This window comes from Asterias amurensis, chromosome 14 (genome assembly GCF_032118995.1).
Source record: "Asterias amurensis chromosome 14, ASM3211899v1".
Taxonomy (NCBI): Eukaryota; Metazoa; Echinodermata; class Asteroidea; order Forcipulatida; family Asteriidae; genus Asterias; species Asterias amurensis.
The window spans coordinates 3901526-3924469 of record NC_092661.1 but is presented as its reverse complement, the minus strand read 5'-3'; the positions used below and the strand labels follow the sequence as shown (position 1 = coordinate 3924469).

The window sequence follows — 22944 nt, the reverse complement described above, 5'->3', positions numbered from 1 at the left end:
CTCTTACCATCGGCCTCTTACATATGACAGCATGCCAGACATGTGAAAGACGGTCCTTGCTCTATGCGCCGAGGGATAGACCTTATGCATTGACGTCATCCAGCCGCCATCTTTAAGGTCAAACGGTGACGAAACAATGGAAACGCACATAGATTAGCCAATGAACAACCTCCTTTTGACCTCAAAGCGAGGGCGCCGTACTGAAATGACGTCATGTGCATAAGGTCTATTCCCCTACCGCCGAATGTTCTTACGAAAAACCATACCCTGCTGTAACAGCGCCCATCCTCAAAAACATCCTCGAAGGAATTCCAGAGATCCACAGAACCCAGTAAAGACACACTATAAGTAGAAGGGTGCAAATAAAAAATCAAAATCAAAACTCGTGTTAATGATTTTAGCACAATTTCCATTAAAGCAAAAACTTTTAATGTAAGCAAACTCGGTTGCTAAGCATGATACAATTGGGGCACCAGCTGATAGATGTGAGTGACAAGGTAACTATTAAAGTTGGTAGCCCGTTTCTGCTAATCGCAATATTTTTGCTAAGCAACTTTTTATGCCAACCAGCTCGAGCAGTTTTTTAGCCCATGGCCCAATTTCATAGAGCTCCTTCATATCAGCACAACAAGTAGCTATGCACAACTAAAATGCTTAGCAGTATACATGTAACAAAATAACACGTACCAAATGTAACTGGTAGGCATAGCCTTTTTAGTTTCGCTAAGTATAAAGATGTTGAGCAATGTTTTCTGACTGGCGCCCTGAACAAAGAATTGACAAAATACGGAGACACCGCAAATTAGGGATGGCTTTAGTGAGCGTGCCCGTTAATCTAGCGGTCGCAGGTTTTAATCCAACTCTATCCATTTGTCTTTGTTTCAAACAACAACTAACTATTTTCTGCTGATAAGCAGAAATGATGGGACCCTGATAGAACAAAGGATCTAACCTGTTAGTGTTAAAGGCAGTGATGGACACTATTGGTAATTACTCCAAATAATTATTAGCATAAACCTTATTTGCTACCGAGTATGGCAAGAGGTTGATAGTAAAAGCATTGTGAGAAACGACTCCCTCTGAAAACGTAGTTTTCGAGTAATTTGATTTTGAGACATCAGAATTAGATTTTGAGTTCTCGAAATCAAGCATCTGAAAGCACACAACTTCATTATTATCTTTCCAAATCGACAACCAATGGGAGACTTTGGAACGCTAGGTGGCAGCAGACTTACCAGGTAAATTTCCATTGTTTAGGTAGTTCTGAGCATGCGAACATTACCGAGAACAATGGATTTTACCTGGTAAGTCTGCTGCCACCAAGTCTATTTGCCGGGGGGTGTAGGGACATCTTTCAACTTAGCTATCTAGGCCTTTAGGCGGTCTTCCTATGTTGTCAATATCGTTGTTCTAAGGTACATGCCATTCAACTATAACTGGGGGAGGGGCACCAATGAGTGAAGGGGGGTGGGGAGAGAGAGAGGGGGGTATGTAACACCTGTTTGTATATCAACAGGAAACGATGATGCATGAAATCCCGGATCGCAAAGAGTGACTCTTTTCTGGGCTTCTCTCCAAGGGGCATGAGTCTCCATGATGCCCTCCTTTTTAGGGGTGTGATAATTAGCAAAACATTTGTAACAGTTTTTTTTTTTCACTTCATGGGTTTTCTGCCATTAAAGCAGGGGATGGGGGGAGGGGCTGAATTTTCATACACTTAAATAAATTCTTTTCACAAGGTGTTTTTTAAACTCTCTTTGTAACGGTTTTGTTTTTTTAAGTATTACTCATGTCTTTGTTTGGCTTTATGTTTTTGAATGCACTTTAATGTAATGTCTGGTACCCTGTGCAAATAGGGAACACTGTGCGTGAAGCCTATGGAGCTCTAGTTTATTTCCCCCACTGGGAACAGGTTCGAATCCCACCCTGCATTTGAGCTTATTATACCTTCCACAAAAAGGCAATAATATTCTTGGTTGCAACGCCATATAAAGTTCTGCACTAGTGAGACGCATGCACAAACGCGTATATGCGTCATCATGCCCCCCCATACAAACTGGTGTGATCTTCCCTCATTTTGGCATCAGTATAGTAGTGTGCAAGTGCGATGTGCAAATTTAAACTATTTCATGGTGGAAATGGTATAAAAATGTAAAAACCTTATTCTGGTAAGCATCATTTTGTTGTGTTTAGATGCGTGTTTTGCTTAAGCAGCTCTATGAAATTGGACCAGTATCACGCGCGTATACCTTTGAAACTAGGGGGTAAACACAACATCTTAATAACGGCCCAAAACTTATATAGGAATAAACATATCGAAAAGTTGAAAATGACTTTTAAGAAATGTCTTCACAACTGTCAACTATGTGTCCCTAAGCTTGTTATACAGATCCCGCAGTGGCACCATCACAGCAACATCATCACAAAATCTCCTCATATTAATTTGTTTTTCCTGTAATCTCCTTACTTCTCAAGGACATCCCTGAAGATTCACCTCCTTATAACTACATCGAGACCCGAGCTTGTTTATTTTTAGACACCTCGATCACCATCTCAGCCCCCCCCCCCCCCCATCTCAATCCTCCTCTTGCAAATCAGTCGACTCAGTGACAGGATCCTTTCCGAATTCAGATGCTCAGTTAGGCCAATTAAAAAAAAACATGTTTTGCGTCCTGCCTATGTGAAAAACGGGAAGGGGGAGGGCCTTTTTAAAATCTTTTTCAAAATGGCCGCCAGACACATTTTCTAACGACGACCGGCTGGGATTTTGTTCGTCCTAGATCGTTCAAATGTATCCCTTTTGATGAAAAAGAAAGAAAAAACATTGTTTTTTTTTTTAAATGTTTAAAAGAAGAAAAAAAGAAGGCGGCCTCTAAAAACAAAAGCGGGTGGGAACGCTACACATTTTCTTTTGCCCTTTCCTAAACTGGAGAATATTAAACACTTCCGCCCCTTCCTTCTTCGCTCATCTGTCCCCACAGAATCTGTACTTCCTGTCGCTTGGTGCGTCAGCCCGGACATGGACCAATCACAACCCTCGTTTGGGTCAGGACTCCGGGGTCCCTTCGCAAACTTATTAGGCGTGCCCGAGTGCTGTCAGAGCACGCACAGAGATACTTCAAAACGTCGCAGAGGAAGTCGCTTGTAATGTGTGTAGTGTCTCTTCACTTCCAAAAGAAGAAACAAGTTTTCTGGGTCTCCTTCGAGTTATTCTTGGGTTTGAGTTTTAAAAACGGTGCAAGCTCTCCAAGGGACGATTGGTGGACAGCTAAAGGAACTGGTTTATTCATAACCGATGACTTAATGGTGAATGTTCTGCATTGGAAACACACTTGTCAAGAGACTGGCTTGTGTTATCATCTTGAGTAACTTGTCATTTCCACAGTGTTTGATTCGCACGGACGCGTAAGCTGCTTGCATTATTACACTGTGGTGTATATACTTCGGTTTGTGTGGTTTGAGGGGAGATGTCACATTTTACAGGTTTGTACTGCTAGTGACCAACTCGTGTTCGCATGGTCACCGCAAACCTCTCTTTATTACTTGTGTTGAGCACCAAACTGGAGACAAGGCCGTGAAGGTTATGCCTAAAACAGCAGCGGAGTAAACCCATGCCTACCTCATAAGTGACTTCAATGACAATCTGATTTTTGTTTTTCTTGAGATTTGTGAAAGTCGAAAACAAACTTCTCCTGTGAGCGCTGATCATATTCAAGTTATTCATCAGTGCGCCAGCTGAGCCTTCACACACAATGTCTACCACCACGACCATCTGTCTGTGGGTTCTGACTTTCACGGCGTGTTTGCTGACAGTCGTTAAAACAAACTCCCTCCCGATCCGAGAGACCCCGTCACAGCTAAGGTTCGTCAAGCAACCAAACAACATTCACGTCGACCAAAACGGCCGGGTGCGGCTCCGCTGTCGGTTCCACGGGCTCGAACCGCACCACATCGTCACATGGACCAAGAACAACGACACCATCAGCCGTGACAGGGCGCTGGTAACCGGGGAGCATTTTTCTGTCGACCCGCTCCGGTACTCCGTTATCGGTGGATACAGAAAAGGGTACTCTGATCTTAGGATACAGAACGTCATGCGGTTTGATACGGGTAATTACACATGTAGAGTTTATGCTGGACCTTCTAAGAATGCCACTGCTAGCAGCATGGGAGCAATGCTGCTGCAGTCTAGAATTAGCCGGGTGACAGTGTACTATCTACCCCCAATGTCATACCCGGAGTGCCCGGTTGAGATGAGATACAGGGAACTCCAAGTTGGGGAGGTGGTTCCGGTCTGCCACTCCCAGAAGGGCTTCCCGGCGATACGCCTCCACCTGGAACGCCCGCAGGACGAGAGTCGAGTCGCCATCGACACGACGAGCGCCTCGGACTTTATCTTCGTCACTCTGAATATAACAGAATCGGAGAATGGGATGATTTACTGGTGTAGAGCAACCAGCGATGCCTTTCCGTACTTCAACAACAACCGGTGTCAGGTTGGGCCGTTGACGGTCGTCCACAAACCCCGCGCTGTGATCCGACCGTTAAAATACGCAATCCACGAAAAGGACGATGCTGTTTTTGTGTGTGAGATCGAATCAAGCCCCGATCCCGCTCAAGTTATTTGGACCATATATCCCCCTATTGAATCTCATCGAATCGAGCTATTCGATAATAACAGGACGCTTCAAATCAAGAATATTCACAGTAACGATGACGGGCGACTGATGTCTTGCACTGCTGTCAACACCCAGGGGAATGACACTGCACATAGGGTGCTAGCCGTGAGACAACCACATTTTAAACCTCAGCTTCCCATTGAACCACTCCACCATGCCCCTCCTCATCCGTCCAACCGAACAACCGACCGGGGCAAAACGTCGTATTGCTCGGCGGTCTTCGCCTACCGCGTCCTGGTCCCAATGCTGGTCGGTATCATCCTCCTACTCCTGATCGCCATCATGGCTCTCATGGTCCGAAGCAGACTCTGGATCTTCACGAAGCGGCTGGACGAGCATAGCGCCCAGACGGAATTCACGCGACCACTCACTGAGTATGAGTTCCAACCGGCAATGCTTCCCATTGACAATAAACAGACCAAACTGAGCATCACATGAGCGGAGTTTCCTCAGCGGCCCTAGAAAAGCAGTTTGTATTCGTAGTTTTGTAACCTTATGTTTTTGAACAGTAAAAGAACTGTCATCAGGTCTGCCGTCGATTTCACAAAGAGTTTAGGACTTGTCTTATCTCGAGTTAGAACGAGTAACTCGTCCTTTTACTTTGCGAACTAATACGGTCGGCCATTTATGGGAGTCAAAAATTTGACTCCCATAAATGGCCGACCGTGTTTGTCGACGAGGTAAAAGGAAAACCACGCAACTTCGAGTGATACTCTTGTGTGGATCATTGTATTCTACTGTTAAAACATCTTTCTAATCATACATGCATTTTATAACAAACGGTTACAAACGCTTTTCAAAGACCAACTCGACCGATCCAAGGCAACGTGTTCCTTTAAGGTCTGCATGCTACAGTGCAGGGTTGGGACTCGTCATAAGTCACAAGATTAATCCTAAGTTAGGAGGAGTTTTGTGAAATAGACGGCTGATACTTCACGGAGGCAACGAAGGCAACTGCCCCGTGCCCTCTTGGTGCCCTTGAAATGCTTCACTAAAAATTTACAATTTCCTCATATAGGATGCCAGGCCTGACACTTCACGCAGCCAATGAAGGCGATTGCCTCCATGTCCGGCATGGTCATTGCCTTGGTGCCCTTGAAATGCTCCAGTAGAAATTTTCAATTTCCACAATTTCCTCATAGGGTGCCCTTTCCCAAAAATTCATTGGTGCCCTTGCCCTTTTAAACTATATAAGCATACCGGCCTGTAATGTTTTTTAAAGCATGGATGTGTGTTCAATTCCGGTACAATGGTAATTTTATCCTTACCATGAAACAAAGGTGGTCATTTTGAAAAACTTCACTGTAATATAATAGATGTTAGAAAATTAATTTTGGTTTTTACCCATACACCGATGTGTGTTAGCACTGTAATTAACATGCCTGTGATATTTTTTCACAGGACTCGGGGAAGTACTGAGTATACAGTGCTAACACACATCGGTGTATGAGGAGAAACCAAAATTAATATTCACTGTAATAGTTTGTACCCGATGTTTGAAAACTTTGGCGGGGTTTTCACTATTTTGTTCGTGACGCTTGTTGACGCTGATTGAGCCTGAACTTTCAGAGGTTTAAATACCACCGGTGGATTTCAGAACAAACACAAGTCAAAAAGTAATTCATTGGTGTTACCAAACCTCTCCATTTTTCGCAGGTTTATTATCTCGTGAAGGCTTTGGCTCACACAAAATGCAGTTCTGGTTTTAAAGACCGGCTTGAACGAAAACAGCAGCATGTGAAACTAACTTCATTGTTTTCAATCAAGGAAATTGAGTTCACATGAGATTAAAGGCAGTGGACACTATTGGTAATTACTCAAAATAATTATAAGCATGAAACCTTACTTGCTAACGAGTAATGGGGAGAGGTTGATAGTATAAAACATTGTGAGAAACGGCGCCCTCTGAGTGACGTAGTTTTTGAGAAAGGGGTAATTTTCCACGAATTTGATTTCGAGACCTCAGATTTAGAACTTTGAGCTCTCGAAATCAAGCATCTGAAAGCACACAACTTCGTGTGACAAGGGTGTTTTTTCTTTCATTATATATTACCTCGCAACCTCGACGACCGATTGAGCTCAAATTTTCACAGGTTTGTTATTTGATGCATATGTTGAGATACACCAAGTGAGAAGACTGGTCTTTGACAATTACCACCATAGTGTCCAATGTCTTTAAACAGATTTTAATCGTGTACAAAAACAATCATTTTGAATACCCTTTTCTGGTGCTTTTCGGAAAGATTCGCAAAAAGCCCTGTTACGTATTCACTCTAGTTACGTAATAATGTGGGAGCTCCGTGTTGTATCTGTTGCAGCATGGAGGTGTAACAAAGAAACATCCCACAAATGACGTCAAAGTATTGTCACTAAGACGCACGCCGTCAACGGCAGAAGTGTTTCTAGTTTTTCAAAATCTACGTGAGAGCAAATTCGCTATCACCGTCTATATAGCTTTAAGCTGACTTGAACTTACATTTCTATAGTAACTCCATGCAGTTTCTGCGTGTAGTTTTGGAATGTTGTGGTTTTCAAAACTCAATTCATCATTTCTGATAATTTCCAAGCAGTTGTTGCTTGTAGCTTAGGAATGTTGCGGGCTGGCAAACCCCAAAACCAAACAAAGTGTCTTCATATGGTCTTACTAAATGTGGAACTTTGCTAAAGAAACTGAACGCTGGATGGAAACCCCATGAAGTGGAAGGGTTTCCTGTCTGTAACAATCCCTTCTCTGGGGAATACGGTGGTTAGCTGCTTCACTTCTCAAAAAGAAAATAAATATAGTCATCACAGGCTGACAGGTACAGGAACACCCAAACATGGGTCTCGTTATGACGGGTGGATTCGAACAGGTGGAAAAGTTTTCCAAACAAGAGCTGGATATAATTTGTTAAAACTGAAAACCAATTATATGGTTGGTTTGTGGACTGTTGGTCTAGGTAGTCTCCTGTTGGCTCGTATAGGGGGGACGGCACACCCTATAAACGTCTGGGTATTATGGCCTTTTCGAATCACCGGCTTTGGCTTTGGATTCGGCTTCAGGCTCCCGTCTGAAGCCCTGAGCGCCTACGCAAAGCACGCGCAATTGTCAAAACAACCGCGGGGCCAAGCTAGCCTGAGCAGAATCGAAACCCGAAGCCGTGGTTTCGAAATAGGCCAACTACTCTTTCCAGGGCCCTAGAGCTGCTTAAGCATAACAAGTTGCTAAGCACAAGATAATTATGCTTACCAGCAAAAAAAAGTTACCTGACAAACTACCATGTCACATGAAGTATACTTCTCCGCAAAACGTAGAATGATTGAGCGTTCTTTAGGAAAACAGCGACCGTTTGTTTCTCTTGGTACTTACGTTGACAAAAAAACAATAACAAGCAAACAAACAAACAAACAAACGATGGCCCACCTTTATTTAAGTCGGCTGTGTGTAAATAGGTGTACAAAGTGTAATGAGTTTTAAATGTAACTGTATTATTTTTATAATTGTCACCATAATAATAATTGTATTGTGTTTGTTGTTTTCTCTGTGCTTATACACAAGCATTACGTTGAAAAAAAAAAAAAAAAAAAAAAAAAAAAACGGTGGCCCACCTTTTTTGTAAGTCGGTTGTGTGTAAATAAGTGTACAAAGTGCAATACGTTTTTTGTAATTGTATTTTAAAATTATATTACTGTAGTAATGATTTATCCGTATACACTATGTGCACAGTTCAATCTATAGTCATGCTTGTCATTTTACGTATACTGATTGTATAAATTATATGTTGAACCTTAAACAATAAATACAATTGTGTACAATTTGTAAATGAAGGTTGTTATAAGAAATATTTTATTTTCTCAAAACAACGCAATCGTTCCCACAGAAGCCAAATTCATAATAGTGCAATTCCCCGGGAAATACAACCCCGGGAAATTTCTGTGGGATTTTGAACTCACCGTTTGATTCACACTTGGTGGTTTTTTTTTTCTTGAGGACTTGTAAACCCAGTTTGATATCCCCGGGGTTGCCTTGCTTACCCCACTCGCCTGTCCTGCTTGCCATTTGGGGAGTCAAAGATTCCCTTTCACACGATGATTTCGCGCACGTCCCTTAGTCTATGGTCAAAACCTCCAATGGCTGAAGATCTTGTCGTAGATCCGGACCTCCGACAAGATTGTAATGTTAGACTTTAAAGGCAGTGGACACTATTGGTAATTACTAAAAATTAATTATTAGCATTAAACCTTTCTTGATTACTAGTACTAGTAATGGGGAGAGGTTGATAGTATAAAACATCGTGAGAAACGGCTCCCTCTGAAGTAATGTAGTTTTCAAGAAATTTACCACGAATTTGATTTCGAGACCTCAGATTTAGTATTTGAGGTCTCGGAATCAACCATCTAAACGCACACAACTTCGTGTGACAAGGGTAGTTTTTGTTTCATTATTATCTCGCAACTTCGATGACCAATTGAGTTCAAATTTTCACAGGCTTGTTATTTTATGCATATGTTGATATACACCAAGTGAGAAGACTAGTCTTTGACAATTACCAATAGTGTCCACTGTCTTTAAGGCACTGGACATTAAAGAGCAGGATGTCTTTATGTGGGAAAACGTATGTTTTTACTTCCCCATGCCAACACAAAAAGTCTGAGATTAGTTGAAAGTGCTTTGCCTATCGGTTTGATTTTTAGCTGTGTGTCAAAACAAACATTTTTCCAAATGAATGCAGAAAAACAGCAGCTATTCACAGGTTTTACAAATAACCAATTATAAATGCCAAGATCCATAGACCTTTATCATGCTGCCTCCATCTTTGTCGTGTTCCTCGTATCGAATAACAATAGTGAATGCTAATAAATCATGTTGCAAATAGGAACCAGACTAGTTTGTTCTTCCAGCCTCGGTTTGGTAACATTGATATCAATGGGAGAAATTCAAGATGCCGGGCTGCACCATGGTAAAGGTCTATAGACTTTAAAGACACTGGACACTATTGGTAATTGTCAAAGACCAGTCTTCTCACTTGGTGTATCTCAACATATGCATAAAATAACAAACCTGTGAAAGTTTGAGCTCAATTGGTCATCGAAGTTGCGAGATAATAATGAAAGAAAAAACACCCTTGTCACACGAGGTTGTGTGCTTTCAGATGCTTGATTTCGAGACCTCAAGTTCTAAATCTGAGGTCTCGAAATCAAATTCGTGGAAAATTACTTCTTTCTCGAAAACTATGGCACTTCAGAGGGAGCCGTTTCTCACAATGTTTTATACCATCAACCTCTCCCCATTACTCGTTACCAAGTAAGGTTTTACGCTAATGATTATTTTGAGCAATTACCAATAGTGTCCACTGCCTTTAAGGCACTGGACATTAAATAGCAGGATCTCTTTATGTGTGAAAACGTATGTTTTTACTTCACCATGCCAACACAAAAAGTCTGAGTTTAGTTAAAAGTGCTTTGCCTGTAAATGAAAACAATAATTTTTTGCTAATGAATGCAGTAAAAAAGCAGCTTACATAGGCTTTAAAAACTGCCAACTATAGATGCAAAGATTCACACAATGGGAAAGTACCGCACATCTACAACCAAGGCTAATGTAAGCATCTCATTACCCCCCCCCCCCTCCCCCCCTTCACGGTTTGATTGATGGCCGTACAAATTAACCTGATCAATGACACCCAAGCATCTAGGACTAATTTAATCAGATGTTATGCCGTGTAAGAAGTGGACATCCTCTGGGAGTGATCAACACGTGAAGTATGGAATGATGGCCGATCAATTTTAAAGGTGTGATAATAGTTGTTCAGAGGAAGGTCGGTATTAGCACCACATGGAAACAATCTATCTGGAACCGGATCATCTTCAAATCACAGACAGAGAGGATATTTGTGTGAAAGTCATAAATCATAAGAGTGTAACTTATAAAGATGGAGCAAATTAAAAAAGGGAAACAAAAGGTATCCACAAAGGAGATCAACATGTGTACAGTTATAAATCATTTTGGGGGCTTCTGACTGGCACCCCCGGACAAAGATTTTGACAAAATAGGGACACCGCCAACATCGGGCTGTAGATAACTCAGTTGGTAGAGCGCCGGCACGTTAATCCAGAGGTCGCTGGTTCGAATCCCACTCTAGTCATTAATCTTTGTTCAACCCCAAAAATCATTTCAAAAATTACCCAGTCAGTTTCCTTTGTGGTTTATATTGATATCAGTTACAAATCAGGGTACACTATCTTCAAATCATAAAGTAAACAGAGAGGATCTTTGTATAAAAGTTATAAATCATAGGTGGAGATCGAGGGCCCTAAAAAAAGGAAAAACAAGAGTTCTCCACATGCAAACGAACTAACAAAAAATTGTACAAACTTTTTGTAAGATGTTACAGAGGACAAAGCAAAGCAACATACCGTGCTAGTGATGCATTGTTGAGGATGTGTGTTCAGAAACACCTCAGCTAAACCGGTGTCGCATGCAATTATGTCCTCTATAGATGCAATACTATCCGGAGGACATTATTGCATATGTAATATATCCGCCGGACGATTTTGCATATGCAATCGTGTCCGCCCGGACGCTGTTACATAATGCAATTGGTCCGCCCGGACACATTTGCATATGCAGTTGTGTCCGCCCCGTGCAAAACCGTCCTTGCAGTAAATTAAACGCCCTTTTTTTACAAGCTAAGTGCATGCCATGAATGACATGGGAAATGTTCGGCTGTTGGGTATTCGCTGCAATCATAAAAAACGTGAATATTCATGCTGCATAATTATACGTAGGTTCTTGCACGCTCGCTTACGCGCGCGCACACATGTACAGTCATAGACCTTTTCGCAAATACTGGGGCGCGCGCGTAAAGCTTGGAATTAGATGCATTGTGGTCTAGCTGGTAGCAAAATTTGATTCATATATATCCCACAATGCACCTCATTCAACAGTCTGCGCTTGCGCATTGGTATTTGCGATAAGGTCTATGTACATGTCCGTCGGACGGTTTTTGCATAGCCCCGGACACGATTGCATATGCAAAAGTGTCCGGAACGGAAAAGTGTCTGGAACGGACAGTATTACATGGCGGACACAATTGCATCTGACACCGGATCATCTGCCAATCATAAAGTAAACAGAAAGGATCTTTGTGTTAAAGTTATAAATAAGAGGTGTACATACTTTGTGGATATCGAGGACAAAACAAACAAACAAACAAACAAACAAACAAACAAACAAACAAACAAACAAACAAACAAACAAGAGAAGACAAAAGGTCTCCACAACATGCAGGGGAATTAAAAAGACTGGGGTATCCAAAAGAAATAGTGTATACAGCCGTGTGGGGGCAACATCTCACCATGCCAGTGATGCGTTGTTGAGACTGGGAATCTATCTGAACCGGATTATCTTCAGATCATAAGTTAAATAGCAAGGATCTTAAGAGTTCCCTATGTATTTTATTTAATATGGAGCTCGAGAATACAACTTATAAAGGAGAAACAAAAGGTCTCATTTTCCTTTTTTATTTATTTATGTAGAACAACATTGGGGGATATATCCCCATATCTAGCCTTTTGTCAAAGCCTTTGTGGTCCCAACTTGAGCATCAAGATAGGGTATAGCCTTTTGTCAAGACCTTCGTGACTTGGACAGCTCCGTAGAGCCGCTATCCCAAGCGACTGGAAGGAGACAGCGAAGCCACTTCGCCACCCGGTGCGTGGTCTCCCCAGACTCCCCTTCCAGTCGCTTAGGGTAGAGGCTCTGCGGAGCTGTCCAAGTCACGAAGGTCTTGACAAAAGGCTATACCCTATCTTGAGCATACCCCAAGTGTTAAACGCTCAAGTTGGGACCTTTACCAACCTATAATTTGGGACGACTCTAAAGTTGGACCGGACGCAGTGGTGTAACCGTCGACGTTTCGATCTGTATGCTCTGATCGTCTTCAGGAGAAAGCTCACCAAAAGCCACTAATCCCCCTTCACAGTATTCTCACGTACGCAAAGAATTAATTACGTGTCAGGAAATGGACTGGCACATGTGTACGGCCGAACTTTCTGTAAACAAGTGAATCAGAGATGATTCACCCACCTTGGGATTATAAGCGAAACAGTTCACTTTCATTTTAGAGATTTTCCAGCGATATTTTAGACCCCTATGACGAGCATTAACAGAGAGCAATGTTCGGTGTCAATTTCACCTCTCGTATGCAAGTATGAAACGCAGGGTTCTCGGGTTCTCTTGTTCTAGGAACCTCTACTCTCTAAATGCAAAGGAGTAAACAAAACACTCTTTGAAGAGCCATATGAGGGACAACTCTTTTTCGAGGGGTCTTCCACTCTTTTGCATCTTTTTGAGTGATTTTTCACTTTGTCCTGGAGTGAAACCTCTATAAAAGAGTGAAATAACCACCACTCTTTTTAAAGAGCCATAATGGAGGGACACACTCGAAATGTAAAGAGTGGTGTTTGTCACTCTTTTACATTTTAGAGAGTAAAATGTTACAATTCAGTAGGTTTTACAGACTCTCTGCATGAGAACCATACAGGGTTTGGGAACACTGTCACACCTACTTTACTCCCAGTTGTGAGTGTTTTCTTCGTTCTAGAAAATGTGAAAGACTCAAAGTGGCTTAAAGGCACTGTACACGTTTTGTAATTGTCAAAGACCATTGTTCTCATTTGGTGTATCCCATCATAAACATAAAATAACAAACCTGTGAAAATTTGGACTCAATTGGTCATCGAAGTTGCGAGAAAATGATGAAAGAAAAAACACCCTTGCTTGGACGAATTTGTGTGCTTTCTGATAGGAATAAAAGACTTCTAGCTAAAAGTGTTTTATTATTCATTTTAGTGAGAAATTACTTCTTTTTCAAAGACTACGTTACTTCAGAGGGAGTCGTTTCCCACAATGTTTTTTTTTTACTATCAACAGCTCTCCAATGCTCGTTACCAAGTAAATTTTCAAGTTAATATTATTTGTTTTGAGTAATTACCAAACGTGTACCTTCCCTTTAAACAAAAAGTCGAAATTTAGAAAATGCATGAGAAAAAAACTCCAGAAGTATTAGCGGGAGAGAAGTCATATCGGATATGAACCAGTCCAGCTGTACGATTCAAACGATGACTCAAGTAGTTGACAGAAAGAAGGTTCCCGCGAATGGCCTTGGAACACACAGAGGAAATGAATGACAGGGGAATATACAGCAAAGCAGCGAGAGGAAGACAAGTCAACTTAACAAAGGAAAAGCTTGTGATTAAAACCTTATGGCTTTTTAGCTAGATTGATAAAATCTGAAACTACAGTTGGGGCTTTTCTCTGTTTGGGGGTTATTAAATCCCCACTCCTGTACCCTTACCCCTATAGCAGGTCGGCTACAGCTTCGGCTATGGCTAGATTTCTGCGTCATCATGCGTTTAAGTATGGGACGTCCTTAGCAACACACTTATATACTTTAGCATGAGCCGTCGTGTGACAAGAGTGTTTTTCTTCCATTATTATCTCGCAACTTCGACGACCAATTCAGTTAAAATTTTCACAGGTTTGTTATTTTGTGCATATTATGTTAAGTAGGATTTGAAACTTTGCATGGTGGAGATAAGATATAGAAGAGTTTGCGGTAACACCATGTAATAACAATCTCTAAATGAGTTGGGGTGGTTCTGAAAAGAACCATTGGGTTAACTCGACGTTTCGATCAGTATGCTCTGATCGTCTTCTAGAGAATGCTGGACTCTGATGCTGCATGCTGCTTAAGTACTAGGCGGTGGATCAGCGGTGATGCACGAAGGCGGGAAATGTTATGTTGAGATACGTCAAGTGAGAACTTTGACAACTACCAAAGGTGTCCAGTGTCTTTAAACAGAAGTTGCCTAAAGGACCAAGCCATAGAGCAAGGAACAGCCCATGGAGGTAGGATATGGATTGAGCAACTACAATGCACCCTTTAAAGACACTGGACACTATTGGTAATTGTCAAAGACCAGTCTTCTCACTTGGTGTATCTTAACATATGCATACAATAACAAACCTGTGAAAATTTGAGCTCAATTGGTCGTCGAAGTTGCGAGATAATAATGATAGAAAAAGCACCGTGTCACTTGAAGTTGTGTGCTTTCAGATGCTTGATTTCGAGACCTCAAATTCTAAATCTGAGGTCTCGAAATCAAATTCACGGAAAATGAATTCTTTCTCGAAAACTACGTCACGTCAGAGGGAGCCGTTTCTCACAATGTTTTTTACTATCAACCTCTCCCCTTTACCCGTTACCAAGTAAAGTTTTGTGCTAATAATTATTTTGAGTTATCCAATATAGTGTCCACTGCCTTTAATATGATGATTTGTTTATCGTTCTAAACTGTATGCAGGGTCCAAAAAGAAACAAGTTTTCTTACTGGTTTGGCTCACCGGTAAATAAAGGAAATAAATAAATCACCAATTTGTCTCACTAAATAATCATCTGCCTCGTTAAAACGGATCTCTGTTAAGACCTTACACACAGGCAGGGACTGCTCTTGTGCCACGAACAGAGGTACACATTTTAGCCCACAATTGTGGGCTAAAAGGATCATTCTTTGATGACCCCTCTTTGCAGTTAAAGAAACTGTCAAACCATCAATAATAAATTACCCAAACCATGGAGTACAAACCCGCTCAAAATGGAATTCTTCAAAGGCGTTGAAACTTCAGGGAACAGTTGACCTAATCCACCACACGTCCTTGAATAAAGAAATGGAAGAGTGCTCCTTTAAAAATCAACCACTCAGACTCGATCCATATGGATTGCTCCACGAAGAAATCATTATTAACGTGACTTTCCAATGAAGGAAGAAAATGGTTGATCATCTTATGATAATAATTATTCTCGTCAAAGGCTGTTCATTCAGCATCTGGACGAGATGAGAAGACATAGTGAGGAAGTTTCAGTTTTTTCCCCCCAGATAATTTAGATGGGTATTGGGGAAGAAAAACCAAAGCATATTCAAGGGTTAACCCACGCAGTCAGGTAGGGACTGAAAACCGAAACACATAGGGTGCGTTCGTTTACCTTCCCCGGGTCGACCCCGGTGTGTAGCGTTTGTTTTTTTCCAGGACGAATGTGTGCAGATAATTACCCACGTTCGTCCTGGAAAAAAAACGCCACACACCAGGGTCGACCCAGGGAAGCTAAACGAACGCACCCATAGTATCCGGTGGGATTTGAACCGGGTTCCCAGAGATAGAAGGTGATGCAAGAAACCACTATAATTTATGCCAACCTGACGACCATGATATGAAACAATAAAAGAACTTAAATGCCAAAAGTCGCTTCACTCAAACCAAAATCAGCAGTGATATAATGTAACACAAGAAAACCAGTTGAATGTGCGATCCGAGATGGATTTAAAGTGATTATCAATCGAAGCAATTCCAAGAGTAAATCTTTAAAGACACTGGACACTATCGGTAATTGTCAAAGACCAGTCTTCTCACTTGGTGTATCTCAACATGCATGAAATAAACAAACCTGTGCAAATTTGAGCTCAATTGGTCGTCGAAGTTGCGAGATAATAATGAAAGGAAAAAACACCTTGTCACACGAAGTTGTGTGCGTTCAGATGCTTGATTTCGGGACCTCAAATTCTGAATCTGAGGTCTCGAAATCAAATTCGTCGAACATTACTTCTTTCTCGAAAACTGCTTCACTTCAGAGGGAGCCGTTTCTCACAATGTTTTATACTACCAACCTCTCCCCATTACTCGTTACCGAGTAAGGTTTTATGCTAATAACGGTAATTACCAATAGTGTCCACTGCCTTTAAAGTGACTATCAATCGAAGCAATGAGTGCATCTTTAATAAACCAATTAGCCCGTGCTCTCCTTTGGGAGACATTTGGCCTCAAGGACAACCATGTCTCCAGTGTATTATCCCAAAACAGTTTTTAATAATCGTATATTTTATTAATTTATAACAATCCATCACACGTGCTAACCTTTAGAAAAGTCAATAATCCATCGGCGAGCTCACTCAACCGGAAATCCCCTTTGTTATAAAAATAACAATTTCACGAGAGGGGTGCCCCTTTAAGCACGTCAATAACCCGACAATCCAAATCACTCAACCATAGGTAACTGCTATACGGAAAAGCTATACACAACAAGTGAACAATCAGAATTTGTGTTCATAGCCAGCCACAACAGTTCGATGGGTGACCCCAATGGGCTAATATTTGCACCCACACTAGGTAGAAATAGGGTCTGTACCGTCAACTAGCTAAACCATGGAGGAAGAACACACCAGACCGAATGCCTTTCACAAAATCTACCTGACTGACTGATTTCATTCCTGAGCGAATTACCTAGGTAGGCCGTAGAGAAAGGAGAAAAAAACCTCCGGTACGTAAACAATTATCCAGGAGAAAAAGGACCAGAATACAAAGCACAAAGTCAGCCATGCACATGTGGTATTGTGTAGGGATTCAAACGACAGGAAATGACCCCTGTCATATGGCGAAGGGATTTCGGGGGCAGAGCGAGCTGGTGATCCCCTGCCGTATGAAATGAACATTGCACCGCTCTCTGTGTTGTGTGGGTGTCTGGTGTATGCTGAGGGGGGTCGAAAGGATAAGTCTTCTCGAAAGATTAACAGGTAAACCACAGATTCTGTGCTCGCACTTGCTTCAATAGTGACTGTGTTCCTTGCTGATGAGTTCTTCATTTGAGTTTTCATGGAGTGTGTTGCGCTGGATGACAGATAATAATGGTAAGTACTTCTTTTCATGATCTGTTTTCTGTGGAGGTTTTTTGCCAAAACGGAGATTTGTGATCATTTGGTGAATACTGAATTGAACATTGAATTGAATCTGTGTATTTTCTTAAAGGTAACCGCGGAGGTGGATATTTGGAAACTGGAGGAATAGTGCGTGTTTTATTGTGTGTGCATGGACCTCCATGGTGTGTGTGAGTGATTTGTAAAACCTTACTCTATAGTTTTATGGTAAAACCATGGAGGTAGAATGGAGGTAGACCATTTGAATCATTACTGGGCCCAATTTCATAGAGCTGCTAAGCACACAAATTTGCTTAGCATGAAATTTCTTCCTCGGATAAAAACAGGATTACCAACCAAATTTCCATTTGTTGCATATTGCTTGTTACTGGTATTCAGCTGTTGTTTGCTTATCCTGAAAATCTCATGAAAATTTGGTTGGTAATCCTGTTTTTATCAAGGAAGAAATTTCATGCTTGGCAAATTTTTGTGCTTAGCAGCTCTATGAAATTGGGCCCTGGTTGTTGGTAGTAGTCTCAGCAGAGTGTGTGTGTGGAGCTAGCTGAAAGAGAAAGATCCATGATTCTTTAGTGTCGTCGGTGGTAGGCCTACTGGTTTGGTAATGACATGTCAGGTACAGCATAGTACAGAAAACAAGATGGTGATGACAGTGCAAGGGTTTATTTGTTTATTTTTGTTAAGGAATAACTTATGGCGCCACCACTTTTTCACAAATTTTTTCAAAAAAAGGTTATCTCAATTAGATTATTAGGTTAATTAGATATTATATTATTTCATATCGAATGAAAAAGTGGTGGCGCCATACAGAAACTTTTCCGAACCGGCTCAAAACGTAAAACTGTCCGTATCCTGCCACCACTTTTTCACAAATTTTTACAAAAAGTAATATCTTATTTGTATAGGTAAATCAGAAACTCATTATTATTTCAGTGGTGGCAGGATACGGACACACCCCCCCCCCCCCACAGACTCTTGAGGAAAAAATCAAGAACACAAAGCCTTGTACTTTAATGAAAAACACAACAGTGCGGGTGTCCCTGCATGGCTGACACAAGTTAACTGGCACGATGCTAAAGATCGGGAATGCAGTCCACATAGACACTGTAAAATTTGAACCCTGATAACCTACATGTAGATAGTACTTAGCTTTTTTCTTTTGTAATGTAGCGTTAAGTGATTTACTTAATGACTAATCCTACAAGCATGTGATCACTTATCAACTTATTGTTTACCCTTGAGGTTAAAGTTGTGGTGTCTTATCAGAACACAAAATTGGAAGCCTTCATTGAATGACAGTCATACTTTACAAAGAGCGGGAAAAGACACATTTTTTTTCAATCATGAACCAAAATTCAATTCAGTTCAATTCAATTTTATTTGTCCCACCATGTAGGAAATTCTATTTGAATACATGCAATACAGAACGAAAAATAAATAACACAATCATAAATAAACTACTGGAAATATTAATTAATCAGAAAACTACATTACTAATAAACCACAATTTAATTATACTGAAAACTACATCTAAGCAGAAAGTAAACAAAACATAATAATTGTCTTTTTTTACACCTAGTGTAACGTTTGAGGTGACATCATTAAAAGTACTGGACACTATTGGTAACTACTCAAATTAACTGTCAGCAGACATGTAAAAACTTGCTAATGAGTAATAGAGAGCTGTTGATAGTATAAACATTCTTGTGAGTGAGAAGCGGCTCCCTCTTAGCAAAAAAAAACTATAGGGGCCCTACATGTTTCTTCTTCCATGCTCTTAGTAAGAAACATGTAGGGCCCCTATAGTTTTTTTGTTTTTTTTTAAAGGTAATTTATCACTCCAATAACACAAGACTTTAGGCCTAAAGCCTTTTTTATGAGCCATCTGAAAGCGCACAAGTTTGTGCAACAAGGGTAGTTTTCCTTTCTTTTGGAACTTTGATGACCAATATTGAGTTCAATTTTTTATAGACTTGTTATTGTTAGCATGTTGGGATACACAGTACCAAGTGAGAATACTGGTCTTTGACAATTACTAAAGTTGTTTGGTGCCTTTAAAGGCACTGTACACGCTTGGTAATTGTCACAGACCAGTGTTCTCACTTAGTGTATCCCATCATTTATAAGCATAAAATAACAAAGCTGTGAAAATGTGGGCTCAGTTGGTCATCGAAGTAGCGAGAAAATGATGAAAGAAAAACACCCTTGTTGGACGAATTTGTGTGCTTTCAGATAGCAATAAAAGACTTCTAGCTAGAAGTCTTTTAATATTTTAGTGAGAAATTACCTCTTTCTCAATAACTATGTTACTTCAGAGGGAGTCGTTTCCCACAATGTTTTATACTATCAACAGCTCCCCAATGCTTGTTACCAAGTCAGTTTTTAAGTTAATATTTGTTTTGAGTAATTACCAAACATGTACCTTCCCTTTAAATCTGAAAATGGTTCCAGTATGCACTTACAATCAGTAGGCTGACAGCTGTCAGACCAAAATTAAAAGATTTGTTTTCCTTCGCAATCCTATAAAAAATTATAAAATATGACCTTTTGATGTTTTTGTTTAGTGAAATTTTTCCGTCAGTACAAAAATCACTCCCAAACAAAATGGCATCATTTTAAAAAGAGATTCAAATCAATAAAAAACTATGCAACTTGACCCATGGTTTCATCATTGAATTTGACAAAGATATCACCTTTCAGAGTGGCATGAGACAGCTGCCCTTGCCAGTATTCTCTTTAAACAATTACCAGTTAAAGTGGAAGTGTTGTGTATGGTGGCCCCGAAGGGACATCGCATAACGCAAACGTGTGCGCACACGTATGCAATGTCGTGAAACAAATCGCGAATATATGCGCACACGTATACAATATCGTGAAACAATTCGCAAATATGTGCGCACACGTATGCAATGTCGTGAAACAATTCGCGAATATGTGCGCACACGTATGCAATGTCGTGAAACAAATCGCGAATATGTGCGCACACGTATGCAATCTCGTGAACCAAATCGTGAGTATGTGCGCACACGTATGCAATTTCGTGAACCAAATCGTGAATATGTGCGCACACGAGTGCGATTTGTTTTGCAATGTCGTGAATTTTATTGCATACCATGTTGCATACCATAGGATGATGTCATAGTTGTGGATAATTTGTTACCGATCTAGGGAGTACTGTGGCGCTACAGCAGGCTCCCTCTGTAAAGCATGTGTATACCCAGGAACTTGGCACCAGGCCAAGGACGACCACCCGCCTCGCTAGCCTCACAACAAAGACTACTGCTGCAATGACTACCGCTTATCTCACTGTTGGAAAGAAACCCCCCAGATCATTAGACATTTTATTCAAAGGTATGCAACATGGTATGCAATAAAATTCACGACATCGCAAATAATATTCGCAGACGTGTGCGCACGTATTCGCGAATTGTTTCACGACATTGCATACGTGTGCGCACATATTCGCGAATTGTTTCACGACATTGCATACGTGTGCGCACATATTTGCGAATTGTTTCACGACATTGCATACGTGTGCGCACATATTCGCGAATTGTTTCACGACATTGCATACGTATGCGCACACGTTTGCGATATGCGATGTCCCTTCAGGGCCACCATAGTTGTGGCCGACTGGTTAAGTTCACCGGATTCTGGTGTTTCTGATCAGCAGAGTGTTGGTTCGAATCCCGAGCCGTGACACTTGTGTCCTTAAGCAAGACACTTACCATTGCTTCGTCCTTCGGATGGGACGTAAAGCCGTTGGTCCCATTGTGTTGTGTAACACATGTACTATGTAAAAGAACCCAGTGTTGCTGCTGTATGCGCCGTAGCACCTTGTAAACCCTTACCCTCTCACAATTCATCACTGCAATACCCTATCTTTCTGAAAGTTTGTATATACTCAGCGCCTTGAGTACCTTGTTTGGTAGATATGTGAGCTAAAGACTTTGATATTATATTATTATTAAAACACCCTAGGACCAGGCAAACTCTGTCACTATGGCTTCTCATATTGATGTTCATATTGCTTCAAATTACAAAATCCCAGACAGTTTTGACAGTGTTTAAAGGAAACCTCAGGCAATTTGGACCAGTGAAAAAACTTGGGAACAAGTGAACTGACAAGCTATTCCTCCTGGCTTGGCAATACACAAGTTGTGGGCAAATCCTGCTTGTCCCCTTTCCAAATGCCAAATAAAATTATCTAGTTACACAACTGTGCAAAAAATTTCAGAACAAAATGTAATGTTTTAGCCTTGATTCTTCATTCACTCATTCATTCATGCAATCTTAGCTTTCAATAATAATAATAACCGTATTTATAAAGCGCCTTTTGCCAAAGGATACAAAGCGCCAGGTATTATTACTGCAAGGAGTGGGGCGAATTTTTGAGATATAAGACCTAATCCTTAAGCACCATGTAATGGTTTACAAGCTGCTGTGGCGCAATATGCTGCCAATCCAGCCAGGAACACCGGGGCGAACCCCTTCAAGAAATTGAAAATATTTTTTTATGAAAATGGCATTGCAGTGGCATCCACATTTTTATGATTTATTAGTAAAAATGAAAGATATTTGATTTTTTTTCAGCCTTTTTTAGCTCCTCCCCAAAACTTGGATAAACTTTGTAATTATCAAGACTGAAGTTAAAATAAAATCGCACAATATAACATGTTTACCCTCAAATTATTATTAGGCTATTTTCCCAATGAAAAGTTACAATCCTAAATCACTTCCCCTAAACAAATATTAGGTACATGGACATGTAGTGCCCGTCCCCCCCCCCCCCCCCCGGCAAAAAATATTTTGCTCGGGAGAGAACCTTTGATGGTCAAATCCCATGTGGTGAAGAGATTTCCGGTTGCAATACTCATAATTGAATTGTCATATTAAGATCCTCCAACCATCATGGGATGGTTTTTACATTTAAAAAAAACTTCCTCCTTCTTGCTCGGTGAAAACTTCTCGGTTCCAAAGGTGGGGTGATTATAAAAAAAATGCACTTTTGATGCATCAGGGCCTCAGAGTTCAAGAAAAAAACATCAGTCAGTCTTAAAGGCAGTGGACACTATTGGCAATTGTCAAAGAATAGCCTTCACAGTTGGCGTATCTCAACATATGCATAAAACAACAAACCTGTGAACATTTGAGCTCAATCGGTCATCAAAGTTGCGAGATCATAATGAAAGAAGAAAACACCCTTGTCACACGAAGTTGTGTGCGTTTAGATGGTTGATTTCGAGACCTCAAGTTCTAAACTTGAGGTCTCGAAATCAAATTCGTGGAAAATTACTTCTTCTTTCTCCAAAACTAGGTCACTTCAGAGGGAGCGGTTTCTCACAATGTTTTATACCACCAACCTTTCCCCATTACTTGTCACCAAGAAAGGTTTTATGCTAATAATTATTTTGAGTAATTACCAATAGTGTCCACTGCCTTTAAAACAATCATGTTATGAAATGCTTTTTTTTTTTTCACTGCGACAGAAATTATTAATCAGACCAGAAATGATTTT

General features: G+C 40.8%; 2 protein-coding genes across 2 annotated transcripts in view; both read left to right on the top strand.

Annotated features, from left to right (window-relative positions):
* LOC139946932 (protein DGCR6-like) overlaps nt 1–22944 on the top strand; it is a 68041-nt gene that overhangs the window by 34570 nt on the left and 10527 nt on the right. The gene's annotated exons all lie outside the window — the stretch shown is intronic.
* On the top strand, nt 3238–8239 carry LOC139947144 (cell adhesion molecule 3-like). The gene has a single exon (XM_071945001.1). The coding sequence runs from the start codon at nt 3753–3755 to the stop codon at nt 5115–5117; it is 1365 nt and encodes a 454-aa protein (XP_071801102.1). The 5' UTR covers nt 3238–3752; the 3' UTR covers nt 5118–8239.

What these genes read in the sequence shown, in the direction of transcription:
- LOC139947144 (XM_071945001.1), top strand. Translation starts at nt 3,753, where the DNA reads ATGTCTACCACCACGACCATCTGTCTGTGGGTTCTGACTTTCACGGCG.